At 37.6% G+C, this 16,209-nt stretch overlaps 1 protein-coding gene across 8 annotated transcripts in view; it reads right to left on the bottom strand.

The window, feature by feature from the left end:
- Positions 1–16,209, bottom strand: part of CACNB2 (calcium voltage-gated channel auxiliary subunit beta 2) — a 253,162-nt gene that overhangs the window by 29,105 nt on the left and 207,848 nt on the right. For all 8 annotated transcript variants that reach the window (XM_054814568.1, XM_054814569.1, XM_054814574.1 and 5 more), the window contains 3 exons: positions 8,619–8,741; positions 3,700–3,836; positions 1,815–1,891 (listed from right to left, as the gene is read on the bottom strand). In XM_054814568.1, the coding sequence (XP_054670543.1) occupies positions 1,815–1,891; positions 3,700–3,836; positions 8,619–8,741 (337 nt within the window). The remainder of the gene's footprint in view (positions 1–1,814; positions 1,892–3,699; positions 3,837–8,618; positions 8,742–16,209) is intronic.

Raw genomic sequence — 16,209 nt, 5'->3', positions numbered from 1 at the left:
ATGCAGCTGTTGAAAAAGCAGGCCTTACATTAAATATGACAGTTAAAATCAATTGAAAAATAAAAGATTAAGGTGAGTTCTACAGACTTGTGGTGGACACATATTAGTAAACTAAAAACACATTTAAAAAAAAAAAAGAAGTAGGAAATTTAAGTGGAATTTTGATAAACAAACTGCATTTGTAATAAAATTGGTTGTTAAAAATTCATGGTTTCACAAGACAGACAGATATATTTTTCATTTAATTTAATTCAATGAAGCTACTACCCTAACTTGATTGAATTCCTCTGTCTCTCTCTTAATGTCCATGCAAATAATTTAAAATCCTCAGGATCATTTTAAGATGCCTGCTCTGTAGACCAGGCTCCATATAAACTAATATGATTGGAAAATACACGTCTTTGCCTCAGTACACAAGGCACTAGCAACATTCATTACTATGTTCTGATTTGGGGTATTCAAAATGTCTATTTTCTCTCTCATGAGAAGATAAAATATCCAGAAACACAGCAGTTGAATTTAGTAGATTTGTTTTTTTTATTCCTCTGCTGTGCTTTTTTTCAAGGAGCTAATGCCAGTTTCCTCCACCAACTCGCCATGTATTTGCTTCATACTTCTTGAATGCAACCTAACTGAAGGTAAATCTGTCTGCTGATGCTCTAAATACAAAACAGTATTTGTGAAAAAAAGTCACAAAAGGCAAAAAATATCCAATATGCTAGAATTACGTGAAGCACATCCTCATTATCAGAATTGTGAAACTAAAAGTTCCTGTTACAATAAAATAATGCTGTTCTTGATGTTACTGCAGAAACCTCTTGGGAATTTTGATTTTTCTTGCTGCTTTTGCTCCTGTACCAGAAGGTATTTCTTGTTCAGCAGGAGTGCTCACACCAGACCAAATCTCTCACTATCCTACCGCAATGCAGTCTCATCATTTTATTGTGTCTTTGCTACAAAACACCATGGTGTCCTGGTTTCAGTTGAGAGGGTTAATTTTCTTCACAGTAGCTAGCATGGGGCTATGTTTTGGATTTGTGCTGGAAGCAGTGCTGATACTATAGAGGTGTTTTTGCTATATAGACCTGTTGTTGCTGAGCAGTGCTCACACAGAGCCAAGGCCTTTGCTGCTTCTCACCCCACCCCGCCAGCGAGCAGGCTGCGGGTGCACAACAAGTTGGGAGGGGACACAGCTGGGACAGGTGACCCCAACTGACCAAAGGGATAGTCCATACCATGTGATGTCATGCTCAGTTCACAAGGAGCTTGGGGAAAAGGAAGAGTGGTGGGGAAGGGGTGGTGGCGCTCAGAGCGATGGTGTTTGTCTTCCCAAGTCACCGTTACGCATGACGGAGCCCTGCTTTCCTGGAGATGGCTGAACACCTGCCTGCCCGTGGGAAGGGGTGAATGAATTCCTTGCTTTGCTTTGCTTGTGTGCACGGCTTTTGCTTTACCTATTAAACTCCCTGTATCTCAACCCACGAGTTTTCTCACTTTTACTCTTCTGATTCTCTCCCCCACCCGATGGGGGGGAGTGAGCGAGCAGCTGCGTGGTGCTCAGCTCCCGGCTGGGGTTAAACCATGACACGTGCTAAAAGCAAAGAGGGAATTTTGTGGATTGTTAACATTGCCCGATCTTGCCAGCATCGACCCCATTACTTCAAACCTATCCAAACCAGCCTTAGAGGGCAACGCAACCACCCAACCTTACACCTATGAAGTACAGGGAATAAGAAAAATAGGACTAAACGTATATAAATTTTAACAGATTAGGTGCATGAGCCTGTAAACTGAAGGGTTCATGACCTACTCACCAGATGATGGAGGCGTCGATTTTCTGGAACTAGGAACGATGTCACCCAAACTGGATGAAGAGTTTCCTCCTGATTTACTGGAGTAAAGCAACAAATTAGTTGGAAGTTTCATAGCTTTCTCAGTATTTATTCTAGTTTATTTATTACCTGCCTTCTAAATGAGCTGCTAGCTGAGAGACAAACAGTATTTCTGGCAGTGGTATAAAATATACATTTTATACTAAATGTGTGTACATTTTGAAGACTGGGAAACTGCAAGCATCAATCATGCTCCTTGTTTTGCCGTACAACTTCATTCTGCTGCATATGCTCTCACTACCTCATGATCTTAATGCAATCCAATTATTAATATGGCTACTGAATTATAATTATTAACGTTACTACTCATTGCTAAGACTAGTTCTTAAGCCAGTGAGCATATCTGTTTCCTTTAACAGAAGAGTTATTGATAGCTCCCTAATGAAAATGACAGTGTGTTTGCGTAACATCTTTTCAATTTAATTGAAGTATAAATTCTTTTGTTGTCTCAATACAAGGTATCACTTGGGAAAAAAAAGTCTCTCCAACGAAGATAAACCAGTCTAGGGTTTTGTCAAATTCTGCTCTGCGAAAACCTATCCAAGTTGTGAAAATGAAACAATATTTTTAGTTATTTTATTTCAGTTACCATAATGAGAACAGTACTGAAAAGAATGTAAGAAAGACTATTACGCTCTTCAAATAAATCATGTGATAGTACTAGTTTCCACTTTCTCCATCTTAAAATATTAATAAGCGCTAAGTAAATGCATTTGTGGTGTAGGACAGTGTTATCTCCAGTGAGAAGTTCTGGAGAATGGAAGCCTTTACAATTTGGAAAGGGACCGAATCACTGGGTCAGATTTGGCTGTGTCAGAAGCGTCACGAGAGGACGAAGGAACCCGACATCCCCCTGCCGAGGACAGCACACTCTTAGGAAAGGCATTTCACAGCTGGAGAATGCAGCTGAGCACTGCAGCACCCTGGTCTCCTCCTAGCGTGGACACGCTCTTCAAACACTGCTGCCCTTCCTAACGAAGTAGGAAAACCTTCCCAGCTTCCCAAATGTTTCCCAGCTGTTTTCTCAATTCCAGGTCCATCCCACTCAGACATAGTGGAAATATTTGTTTCCTGTATACCCAAATGGAAGCGAATGGTGTTTACATCCACATGTGTTAATATTTACTGGAAAACTGCTTTATTAATAATTCTACAGTAAAGATGACATTATTACCATGTTGCAGTATTGTTCAATATATTTAGATACTGAATTTTTTTTTTATGCAATGATGGCTGCAGTCAGAGACAACAAATGACTTGACATGAAACTTCCATCATTAAAGTGCGGTATTCTTAAAAGCTGTATTTGTAGGCAATGAATTTGACAGACCAAAGCTCTTTTTTCCCTAAGAGACAACCAACAGGCACTGGCTTCAGATTACAAATAAATTCATCTTAACATTTGCTGTAATTTCTCATATCAGCTTTAAAAGTGTTCAGAAATTGCAAGATCATGAAAACAAGTAACAAATGCTAAGGAATTTAGGGAGATTGATTTTTTAAAATCAAAAAATTGTGCTTGCATATAGTAAATGCACTAACTGCAATGTATATTTGCAAATATTTTATGAAAATAAAATGGAATAATACCCATCGTAGGCCACCACAGACCACCAATCTAAATATCTACTTTCTTTCTCAAATGGAAATGACACTAATTATATACATAAATATTACTTCCTTCATTGATGCAAAATATTTGCAGCTGCCAATTACAATAATTAAACAGAACTATAGCATATACAGCATTAACTTTCAAGTTGTGTCACAGTCAGTGCTACTGTTTTTAATGATTTATTGTTATTACCTGGAGTAGAATTTTCCTTGTTTGGCCTTTTGTTCATGCTGCAGCCTCATGTTTTCTAGTTTGACTGGGCTTGGTATGAATCCTATTTCACAGCCTTCTTTTACCAACCGTCCTATCCACCAGTCATTATTAAATTTCTACAGATTAAGAAAAAAAAAACAAAAAAACCAGGTCATGTACTAAGAAATTACTGTATTTGGGATCATTTTGTTATTATTTTTAATTTGCAGCTAAGCCATTTTATGTAACTCTTCCCTGCAGTTAATCACTGTACTATGTTATTATGGCAATGAAGAATTGTGGTAATATTCAGAAATACATTAAAGTAATTATAACTTGCATATTATTACAATGCTACAGTACTTAAGCAGAAACCTCCTTCACAGACTTCATGATTCTTCTTGTCTGTTATTTCCACCCATTTCACCATCTTTATTTTTTTCTGCTTCTCAGTCTTTTCTCCTCATACATGAGAGCTGCTTTTGTTCTCCCTTGATGTTTCTCCTTGGTGGACACCAGAGATTTCTTCTGATCTGCTCCTACCCACTGCAGCGCTTTTTACAGCTCTGTAATAATCTATTTTTCTTATTCCATTATATTCAGTTCTCTGAATATAAAATAAAAAAAATACTACTTCTCAAACTCCCCCGCTTCTCTGAACCCACTAAAATCCTCTGAAATATGACTACATTCTGCTGCTTATATATGCTCTACTGCATACAGCCCATGTGGTCTGCATCTTAAACGTACAGTGATAGATCCACAAGGAATAGATATTTTTGGATAACTAAAAAACCTTACAATTCTACAAATGCACAAGATAATCCAATTAACTGAATTTCAGCTATATGAAATATGAGATTATGACTACTCTAATTTAATATTTAGTCATACACATATAGGGGGTTTTGTTTGTTTTGCAGAGGTCTGTAAAGCAGAACTATTTGCTTTTTCCTTTATTATTTATTCAGCATTTTTGGATGAACATTGGTCACTGTTATGTATGGCCCCACATGCAATATTCTAGGAGTTCCATGGGAATTACTACTGTCAAATATGAATTTTGGATAATTTGGATTATTTGTGAAACTGTAAAAGAACTTCTGCATGGGAAGAGAAGTTGCCTTCTTGAATATGAAGCTACGAATGTAGATATTATAGAGCATGTTTAATTATTTAATAAGTAGTTTTAATAAGTGTACAGTTAAGAGTAAAACATGTATAATGTGTGGGCTCCCATAAAAAGGAATTAATGTCACCGAGAATACAATGTTGGTGAATCAATGATATGCAACCTAAATTGCAGTATTATCTTTCATTTTGGCTACTATAGAAATGTTGTGATGCTTGAAACCAACACTGAGATATTGAGCTAACAAAAAAATAAAGATCGAAATAAATGTGCTTTTAAGCTCATAAAATACAAGGGGATCTATAACATTCATCCGATGGGATGCCTTTAAGAGTAAGAATACCAACATTTAATAGGGAGCTAATCTGGAATAGCAATTTCTCAAAGCTGTATTAGACTGAAACATATCATAACCTTACATTGCAAAATGCTAACTAAAGATATGTATGTGCATTTAAAATATGTTGTAGAATAATATAGGTGGAGGAAGACTATAGCAATTGAGCCAATGGAGGTTGCCATTATATGGAACTGGTGTATGGTATACATGAGGTCTGCAGAAGTAGTATCATTAAATTGGTAAAACAAAGAGGTAGAAACTTAAAAAACACCACAAAATTAAAATCTGAACAGCCATTACTTTTTTTATGCTGTCCTACAGTAAAACAGACTACTACACAACAACATTAAGTTTATTATAATTGATAGAAATGCTAAATCCATAGGAACTTTTTCTTCATACAAAAATAAAAGCAGGTGGAATTCACTCCAGCAAAGTCTCATAGCTAAATGCTGTGTCAGTATATGAAAAGGAAGATAAGATAGTTTTATGAGTACCTAATACCCCATATAATACTTTCTCATTTTAAAAAGCAGTAATGGAAATCTTGGTAGTGAGGTGTCCAGCTCTCAAGGTGTTGGGCTGGGCGAGTGATTCTCTGTAATTCACCTGTGCTGGGAGTGCCAAGGAAAACACAAATATGAATTAAATGCAAAGCAGAGTTATGGCCATGCATTAAAGCCCCTAGAGATTCAGGAGTGACTATGATGCAGTGCATGTTTCTTCATGCAGGAAGGCATCCTTCATCTTTTTATGTACTGAGTCTTAATGAATGTAACCTAATAATGAAAATAAATTTCCCTCATACTCAATCACTGCAGTACTTTTCGCCATTGCCCATGTACATTTGGAACTGAGGTTTTTCTTGTTTGGGCCCTCTCAGCAGCACAAATGGAGAACACTTCTCACAGACAAGAAGACAGCATTGATCCGATTACTATGCAAGCAAAAGTTATCGGAGATTAATTTAGATTTCTTTATTTCTAGCAACCAGTTGGTTATAAAATCATAGAATCATAGAATGGTTTGGGTTGGAAGGGACCTCAAAGATCATCTAGCTCCAACGCCCCTGCCATGGGCAAGGACACCCTCCATTAGACCAGGTTGCCCAAAGCCCCATCCAACCTGGCCTTGAACACTGCCAGGGATGGGGCCTCTACAACCTCTCTGGGCAACCTGTTCCAGTGCCTCACCACCCTCACAGTCAAGAATTTCTTTCTAACATCTCATCTAAATCGACCCTCCTTCAGCTTAAACCCATTACCCCTTGTCCTGTCACTACACTCCCTCATAAACAGTCCCTCTCCAGCTTTCCGGTAGGCCCCTTCAGGTACTGGTAAGCCACAATATAAAAAAAAATATAGAAGCAACACTGCATTTGAGAGTCAAATACATTTTTACTTTTCATCTGCATAAATAATTAAATTTTGGACATTTCAGTTCTCCCAACATGAACTATAGGGAGCACTAAAATTACTGAAGGAGCAATATCTGGTGGGATACAGAGCCCTGGTGAGCGAGCAGGGCACGGCCACGGAAGATGGAAGGGGAGGACACAGCTGTGCAGGGAAGGGCCACTGCTCCGGGCACCCTCCCAAAGAGGTTTGACCGGCCAGATGCAACAGCCGCTGCCAAACACAGGACCAGCGAGTCCAAGCTGGCTCCATGACGTCTCTTCCCATCTCTCTGTCCCAGGGGTTCACGTGGCCTTGGCACAAGGGCCCTTTCACAACCCAGCTCTGGCCTAGCACTGCTAGGCAGTCAACTTTCCTGAACTGCTTAGAGAGAAAATGAGGTATTTTTAATGGCGATTAGTGCAGAGTGCCTGTTCTGTTACACCTGAAGCTGCAAGAACATTTTATTTTTCCATTCCTCAGTGCTACATGCAGCCACAGACAATATAACATCTCAGCTAAGCTAAGCATCCTTTCAAGACATTTCTGGAGATCCAGAAAAGTTCAGGAAAGTTTTTCTTCCTCATTATCTCCCATGCATATTTACATCTGAGTCTGTGAGGAAAAAAGCATAAATTATAAAAGAAAATCTGCTAGCATGGTGTTTCTGGTTCATATGGAAACAGGGGAAAGATTTGATATGAAGTCTGAGATTACCAGCTCATATGAAATGCAGATGGAATAGATGACTATACAAAATCATTGAATCTAACCAAACTGAGCTGTATTTTCCAGTGCTTCCAGACTCACCTGAGAATGCTGATGGTTTTCTTTTGCCAGGATTCTGTACCTGCTCACCCTTACTTTTGTCACAAGACAGAGCAGAGCAATTCTTTTGAACTATCATCAGACAGAAAACATATTTTCTTCACTATATACAGTTTGCATCCGAATTATCCCTTTTTTGTGTGTTTAATATATATGGAAAATGATGACCGTCATTCATCAGTATGAAGGCACTAAAAGTCCATTTCTTGTGTTTCCTTAGTCTCTGCCCACCTGTATTTCTACCTGTGTATTAGGAATCTTTCTTGCTTCTGCAAAGCACCTGCACTAGCAGAATCACTGTGCATCATCAATCATAACTACTGAGGGATTTTTCAATAATCTAAAATGGGGCAAAGGTATCATTTCAAATGTATGGCTAAGTTGCTCTCATCCTTAAGCTAACTTTCTCTTTCTTCTGCTATAAATTTCCTTTTCCAGATGGACTTTTTTTTTTTTTTTTTTTTTTTGGATACAACACAATGGAATATGACCAGAAGCTGGGAAATCTCATAAAATGAGGGAATCATTCAGAAGGGAGCAGCAGGCTGCTTAGGAAGTCTTGTATGGGAAACTAACCAAGCTATTTGCTTTGGATTGTCTTTCAAGGAGCAGAGGAAGAATAAGACTGTAAAACTTTAAAATTTTCAAAGCCAAGCTACAGGAAAAGAAAGCCAACACAGCAAACGTAAAGCACTTTTTTGGCAGTTGCTATGTGCATCTTGAAAATTATCACGTCAGTTTTTCAGTATGTAACTGTTAACAACAAAATATTGTCTGTGCCAGGGAACAAACTTCAGTGTAAAAAAGGAGACCTGAGGATTTGGGCTTTTTTTTTGAAATTAAGTCACAAATAAAACAGAATCAACACTCGACTGCCGACTCACAATGAATTCTCAGAGTGCTGGAGTGGTAAAACCCACAGATACTGTATCATTGAATATGCAGAGGGAGATTTTTAAACCTCCAAGTAAGTGATAATTACTAGAGAAGAAAAGCACTTGCTGTCCAAGCTTTATTAATTTGATTGTAAGGAATTTGTGCCATTGCTTTATGAGAACAGTATTTCAAAGAACATTCAACTCCTTACATAGCGTTACCTTACTCATATAACATTTGTATAGTGCTTTGACCATGGGAAGTGTTATCTTAATGTGAAGAAATAGTAGCACGATTACTCAAATAGACCCTTGAAGAGAGATTCACTTACTCCTCTAGTTTTACTTACTTCTTTAACATGAAGAAAATCTTTAGCCTCAAATGAGATGGCCATGCCTGGGACTGGAACATCGTCATCGTGAGCTGCACTGTACCCAACATTTGTCCGAACTGCAAATGCAACAGGTTTTGTCTGCAAAACAAAAGATAAACACCATGAAGATTTCCCCTGCAAACATGTACATATATGCAAACATGCACACGCAGGATGATTTTGCAAGTTACCTTTTTAAAATCATAAAAATTACAAAGAACACTCAAAACATCCACATAAAACGTTATGAAGTATCACGTTTACTTACCTCAGTTATTTCATATCAACACATTTGATAGAATACAAGAATTTTTTTCTAGGTACTAATGCTCTGAATTCATTTGGGATAAGTCAAATCATTAATTAGAAATCGTAAAACAGTTGTCCATCTGTATACTATGTTTAGTTATGATGGTATTGCACAGCAGATCTTTGGCTAAGATTTATTAGAGATTTCTAACCACAGTTCTGTACTGAGATGGTCAGGCCTCACACTTGTGTTATAGTATTTTTAAAAGATGTGCTTGAATTTGCATGGAGTGTTTTGTCCTGCAACTGCCAGGCCCCTGTTGAATTCAGAAAGGAATGAGAACAAGGGAATCAGATTTCAGGTTACTAATACCTGAAGTTGAATTTGCAACCATTTACTATGCCTTACTAATAAACAAAGAGATATGATATAATGTAAATTTGTATAATAATAATGAGAATTAAAGTATGCCACTTCACAGTAAAAGTCATGAAATTCAAACATGGTTATGACCAAACCTATTGTAGTTTGGCTCCACTGCCTATGCAACCCCACTCACATCAGCAATGTAAGAATTATAAGAGTAATGAGGCACCTTTCTAGATATTCATATCCAAAACTGGGATCCGAACACCGGCACTAAGCAGTTACCTAACCCCGGATGCAGGTGAAAGTTAAGGACATTCTCTCTGGCTGAGCTTGCCCAGAGCCACCTCCTGCTACGGAGGAGCCACGTGCCAGCCCTCCCCTAGTCTTCGGGGAAACCACAAATTAGGAAGAACGGTGCCAGTGGCTGCCAGTGACCCCTGAGCAAGACATCTCCCTGCAGAGGCATTCTGAGAGCACAGTAATGTGCCCTCAGATCCTCAGGTTGTTACCGAGTACCAGCCAGAGATTTGCTTCTTCCCGTAACTCATACTACAGCCAATACTGGTAATTGGTATCAGGATTTTTAGAAGTTTTATTTTCAAGAAGCAGTTGCAGGAAGAGTCAGTGGCTCCCCCGGCCCCACAGCCGCCCTCCAGCCTCCTGCACAGCTTCTCCTTCCAAGCCCCACCAGTGCTGAACACCCTTCTGCACAGGGACGGCTAAGCAGGTAGTAAAAGCTGCCATCCAGCTCAACCCAGGCTATATCTATAGATGGCTTCCTCTTCTCACAGGTACAACATGAATATAGAACAACCTTTATTCGGGTTTATTCTACACCAAACAACACCTTGAGCTTGCTCTCCTAACAGAGGATATCACACAGTATCGCTGGGGTGCACCATTGTCCTCCCCCAGGCTAAACTTTTAGCCCACCTCAATAACTGCTCTTATGATCTAGTCTGACGTCTCTAAACATTACAGCTGGTAAAATACTTTTAAAGACGTGAACTGAGTCTCAGAGGTGCTCAAGACTGATTGAGGAAGGAGTGACATCACTTTTCATCTTAAAATATACTAAAATTTCTATCAGACAACAGTTTTAGCTTTATTAGTTGGTATCCATCATCACTTAGGCTTGGCTAAAAATACAGTATTTTGCTGAGATGACAACCAAAAAAAAAAAAAAATCATTTCCTCTGAAAGGAATTGCTTCCATTTATTCTCAAAAAAGACGATATGAAAATGCATCCCCTACTTCATGACAGCAAACCTGGATACCTGAAACCAAAAATCGTGCTGTATTTTTCTGATTACCAAAAATCCCTGCCTGTTCCATCCAGGATTACTCTGACAACTTGCATAGTGCTAGAGGACAGAAATCTGTCATGTTAAAATACATGATAAAATAATGAGGGAGATATATAAATAATTCTAAAGACAACATCATGCCACCTGGCCTGGAGAGGACAGTTGGAAATAAAGGGAGAGAAGGTTCCCTGTTGCTTAATTTAGGTCTAATGTGCTGTAAAAGCCACAGGGTTCCAATAAAGCAGATTTTAAAACTCTTTAAATAGGCCTGTGTTTGAATGAACTACCACAGTCAAACAATTTACATCTAAGTGCATGTTCTAGGATGGTTTTTTAATTTAGAAGGAGAAACAATGAGCTCTTTCATAACAGTGAGGTCAAGAGAGTCTCTGTGTCCAGAAGTGAAACAGGCAGTTTCAACAGGAATAAATTTTGGAAGAGGATTGCAGAATGGACTTCATGTTTATGTTGTATTCTGGATCTAAATATGTATTTGTACCATGACATTTCCACGAAATTATTGGAAAAAGGACTTTGCACTATCCCATCTGTTCTTTCTTCCAGAATTAGTGGAAAAACCTTAAGAAAGGTTGGGTACAAGGGCTCTAATGACTGAAACCTGTACCATTTAAATAGGTACTTACTTAAACTGGAAAAGCCCATGGCAGACTAAAAAATTAAATACAACTGAATATAGGTTGAAAAACCTGGCTGTAGTTATTCCACTATATATTCTCCTCCTTCCCATCACAGTGTCTGCAAGTAGTCTTAGTGATTCTGTGTCTTCTCAAACGAGTTTTCTTTTTTAGCCTGGTTCTCTTTACCTCTACCTTTACGTATGTTTTCCTCACTGATTTCTTCCTTGGTGCCCTCTTGTAACAATGTCATAAGTACTGTGGCTACGATCCACTGCCTATTTTTAATACCCGTCTCCCAACTTTCAAAATAACACATCCCAAGAGTTCAATGTCTGTCTCGGTGTTTAGTCACAATTAGAATATTGCAAATAGCTGATTGCTTTTCTTTCCAGGTCACTTGTTCTAGAAAAAAAAAAAATTAGCAAATCAGAGTACTATGTGAAACACAATAATAAAATAAATAGATGGTAATTTTTAAAGTGTCTGTTTCCTTTCAACCAGGACAATCCTATCGCTGTTGGAACATGCTGGAGATGTTACTCAATAGATATACATTATGTAAACAACTTGATTATATTTGCACTGTGTAACAGAAAACAGTTCAAATCAGAAATAATATTTAAAAATACACAGATGCCACTGGTAAGTGGATAAAATTCATCCATTAACAGGAAAAATATGTAAAAAATATGTATTACGAGGGAATTGGTTTAGATGAGTTTACTAGATGTTCTTACTAGCTACCATCCTATGTTAGAAAATAATAGCCACAATTTTTTTACATAAATATATAATTTATATAAAAACTTTATATAAATTACAATCAAAAACCAACAGCTGGCTTAACTCATTGTGTTGGGCATCTTTCTCATGAACTCTTCCACTGAGCTGCAAAAGGAGTTTAGGCACCTAACACAAATTTCTGGACTACAGTACGAAAGGTCTGTAAATGCTAGGCGCACATGTCCCTTACTCAGTTCACCTTGTCACCACACAGATGAACTGTTTAGAAGAGCATCGAGATACGATCACGCATTCATGATTACATTTCTGAAAATGGGTATTTACAAGAATGATCATCCAGAAAATAAGATTTGGTGACTCCTCCACATCAATTTAAAAACCTTGCAGTGTTGATGCAACATGGGTACGTCCACCTTCTAGCAGTTCAAATATGTATCTTATTCAACTCCTCTACAATTCTCTCAGTTGCTACTAGCACTCACTTACCCTACATAAAAGATAGCGAACTATTACAGAACAAGGCATGCTACAAAGAAAAAAAGTAGTCACATAGAATTCAGTGATATCATGTATCTTCCTTAAAAAATAAAAGATAACATAAATTACTAGGTTTTAATAGTCATACAAAACCTCACAACTTTCCTGAATTTAAAAATTACGGACTAACAAGAGTTGATGCTTTCTATGTTATTACTCATTTCAATACTGAAAATACAGATATAAATAAGCATTAAATTGTCAGATCTCCTAAATAGTACTTAATCATTAAACAGTAGCGCACGGAATAAACCAGTCGTTGTTATTAAGAATGATCTTTTTGTAAAGCATTGTAAACTGTCATTGTAGAAATGTATCTCAGAACAAGAATGGAAATATTAAGGAACATTGCTAAACATTGATGGGGGGATAATATACTTGCTTATCCATTCTAACATTTGCTCTGTCTTCTAGTGAATATAAAAAATGCTCAACAGAGTATTGTGACTTACTCCTAATAGTATCAGTGGATGAAAGACTTTAGGCTGACTAAAGACTTTAAAATCTTTGCTGCATTGCAACAAACAGACATCTTCAGCAAGTTAATGTCCTTGACATATTTCTTAGAAGTGATCTAAAATTTCCTATTAGAGGGCAACACCTGACTACTCAAGAAAAAGAGAAAAATGGAAACCACTCCACAACTATCTTAACATGAAAGACAGTAGCAGGTAAAAAAAATCCTCTGTCATTTTCTGCTATCAAAAAATTAATATGAAAGCTCTGAGTAGAAAAACAAAGCAGAACATTGAGCTACAGATATTCACAGAAACGGTACGTCCCATTTTAGATACTTGTCATACTGGTAGAAAGGGAGACTGAATTACCATGGGATTAGACTACAATAATTCATCTAATTGAATATTTAAAACTCATTAATTTATAAAAGTTAAATGCTAGCCTTTTTACATAAATAAATAATTTTGAAAGTTTCCTAGAACTGTCAAATTAGCTACTTTTTCTTTTCTTGAACTACATTGTCTTGAACTAAAAAAATCCAGTTGTTATGTAATTAGGACCTTATGTTAAAAAAAGGAGAAACACCTCTTTTTTTTTTTAACATATGCATATGTATATTTAAAAATATATCTAGCATTTGCTTACATATTCTACAGTTCTAAAATTAGACTGGGTCAAAACAGTTAAGCACTTTCTGTTCGTTCTCTAAATCTCCATGAAAATATGATGGCAGTTTTAATCCACAGGCTGGGCTACAAGGACAGATGCTCCCAGATGTTAAACAGTTTAATATTTCATCTCTCTCAAGAGAAACAGCATAGCTTGAAAAAGTACACTTATCTTCAGAATGAATATTTCCACCTTGTTTTCCTTTCGCCCCTCCCCTGTAAAAATACAACATTCAGCAGACCAGGTAACCTCCCGAGAAGAACAATAACCAGACTATGAACGCTACCATCATCTGTACCACCAGGGCAGGAGTGAACACACTCTTGAGTGGGGTTCCCAATGAACCAATTTCAGCTTCTGATTTTAACTGAGAACATAAATCAACGAAAACATATTTGTCAACTGTTAAACCGACTTTGGCTGTAGACTTTTGGTAACAAACATAAATTAAAACGGGACTAGGAACATCTTACTTAATTTTCTCTTTTCCCATCTGGATCTCACTTCTTCCTTTTGGTTCATAAGAGATATTCACTTTACACATCTTCATGCCAATCCTCATTACTAAGTCAATACTATTTAAAGTACTATTATACTCTGCTACTTATATTCCTTCTCTCTTGTTTTATGACTAACTTGCACTCAATGCATAGATGAGCATTTGCACATTGTATACGTCTCAGTCAATTTGTCAGTTTGAACAAGTTTGCACCTGCTTGGCTCAATTTGCATTCGAGAAATATTGCACCTAATAACAGAACAAAATAATACAATCTGTTTTCTAGTAATGTACTTAAAATATGACAGGACCCTTTTTTTCCTATAACTCATTCCAGATTTTTTATGCTGTGCCATAAACCCAGTGGATGCAGCCTCTGGGGATCCCAGCCAAAGAGGTAAATTTTCTGACACAGAATTTGCTCACAGAACAGGTCATCTCCCTCACGGCCACTAATTTTGGGAGTGTTGCTTGATGATCGAGGTACCTCTATTCCCCATCCATTACCAGAACGTAGAAAAACAGATCAGAGGATTCTCCAAACCATTTTCATTTACACCTTAGGCTGTCCTATGTGAAGCAATGACTCTAGGGCTACAGAAATACAAGCAAGGCTTAAGGCTGCCTTTACTGTCTTCAGCAGTAGGTGAAGCGGATCTAGGGCCTCTTACCCATCTCTTTTCTCACTCTATTACATCACTCCCACAGCAGAGGTACACGCCATTTCACACCAGTTTAAATGAAACCAGAATGCTGATCAGAATGCATCTTTTATGAAGGCAACGGCAGCTAAGTCAAGAACTGACTCAGAAAATGACTTCAGTTATCATTTTGACAAAGTGCTTGTCGAAGCTGGCATCTGTGTTAAAGTTCGGAAAATTTGTCTCAAAGCAAGTCTCCTCCCTCACTGTTGGTACATAATGCTACGCATCCTTCACCATACCCACTTTTCACAGATGCCTGTAACCTTATCCTGAAAGCAAGGAATTATTTTTCTCTTGGGTAATGAATATAATGGGTGTCTCTCGAAATGCTACTGGGTTTGCACTCATGAAAATTTAAAACATCACACATTTTTATTTTTTTTTTTAGCTGAGGAAAGGTGATACTACTCCTGAACTTTTCATTAGTAGTCTTGGTAGGGAGTAAATAGGGCAAAGATCAATAGCAATGCGATGGCTTGATAACTGCCGTCTTAAAACATGTCACTTCATTTTGCCCTGCTCTTGACTGAGAGTCAAATATAAAAAGCAATAGCAGTTCAAAACCTAGATGTTTTACAGAATTACATGATTTTCATGATGATTTTAAAGAAGCTTACAATGTTATAAAATATATACTGTCACAAAAGCAGCTCAAGAATGGAAAACCCAAACAAAAATAATAAAAGAACTTTCCTATTTTAAATTTTTTATGTTGTACACTCATTTATACATCTTACACAAGAAACAAAAATCAAACCCACCTGCGTACACAAAGAATTCACAGGAAATTTACATCCTAAATGCTGATAATTGCTGGAGCCTCATTACAGATAAGTAATTGTCCAATCTCTAAAAACAGCATCGGCCCAGCAATCTCATTGCTAAGGAAGCAATGGCAATTCACCCATGTCCCAGTAGAAAATTAGAGTACACCTGCTGTCACTAAAAGTACCAATCAATAATATGACTTCCCAGCAAAGATTAGGCCTTCTTTTATTGGTGTGGGTGTACATATCAAACAAGCCTGGCAGCAACACAAGACCACAGAATAATTGATGTTGGAGGGGGCCTCCAGTGTCACCTAGTCCAACCCCTGCCCAAAGCAGGTCTGGTTAGATCAGGCTGCTCAGGGCTGTGTCGAGGTGAGTCTTGAGAACCTCCAAGGACAGACACCACAACCTCTCTGTGCATCCTGCTCCAGTATTTGACCACCCTCATGGTAAAAACCATACAGGAACTATGGTTCACTCATACATCTATGAGTGAGGGACATAAGAATCTATAACAACAAGTTATACTGGATTTTATACTCCAGTACAAGGAAAACAAAGTGTTATTACAAGTCCAATTTCCAGTTTTAATTGTAGGTGGTCTAAAAAAAAGGGGGATT

Source organism: Grus americana, chromosome 2, assembly GCF_028858705.1.
Source record: "Grus americana isolate bGruAme1 chromosome 2, bGruAme1.mat, whole genome shotgun sequence".
NCBI classification, from domain to species: Eukaryota; Metazoa; Chordata; class Aves; order Gruiformes; family Gruidae; genus Grus; species Grus americana.
The sequence above is the reverse complement of the archived record's forward strand: the minus strand, read 5'-3'. Positions and strand labels throughout refer to the sequence as shown.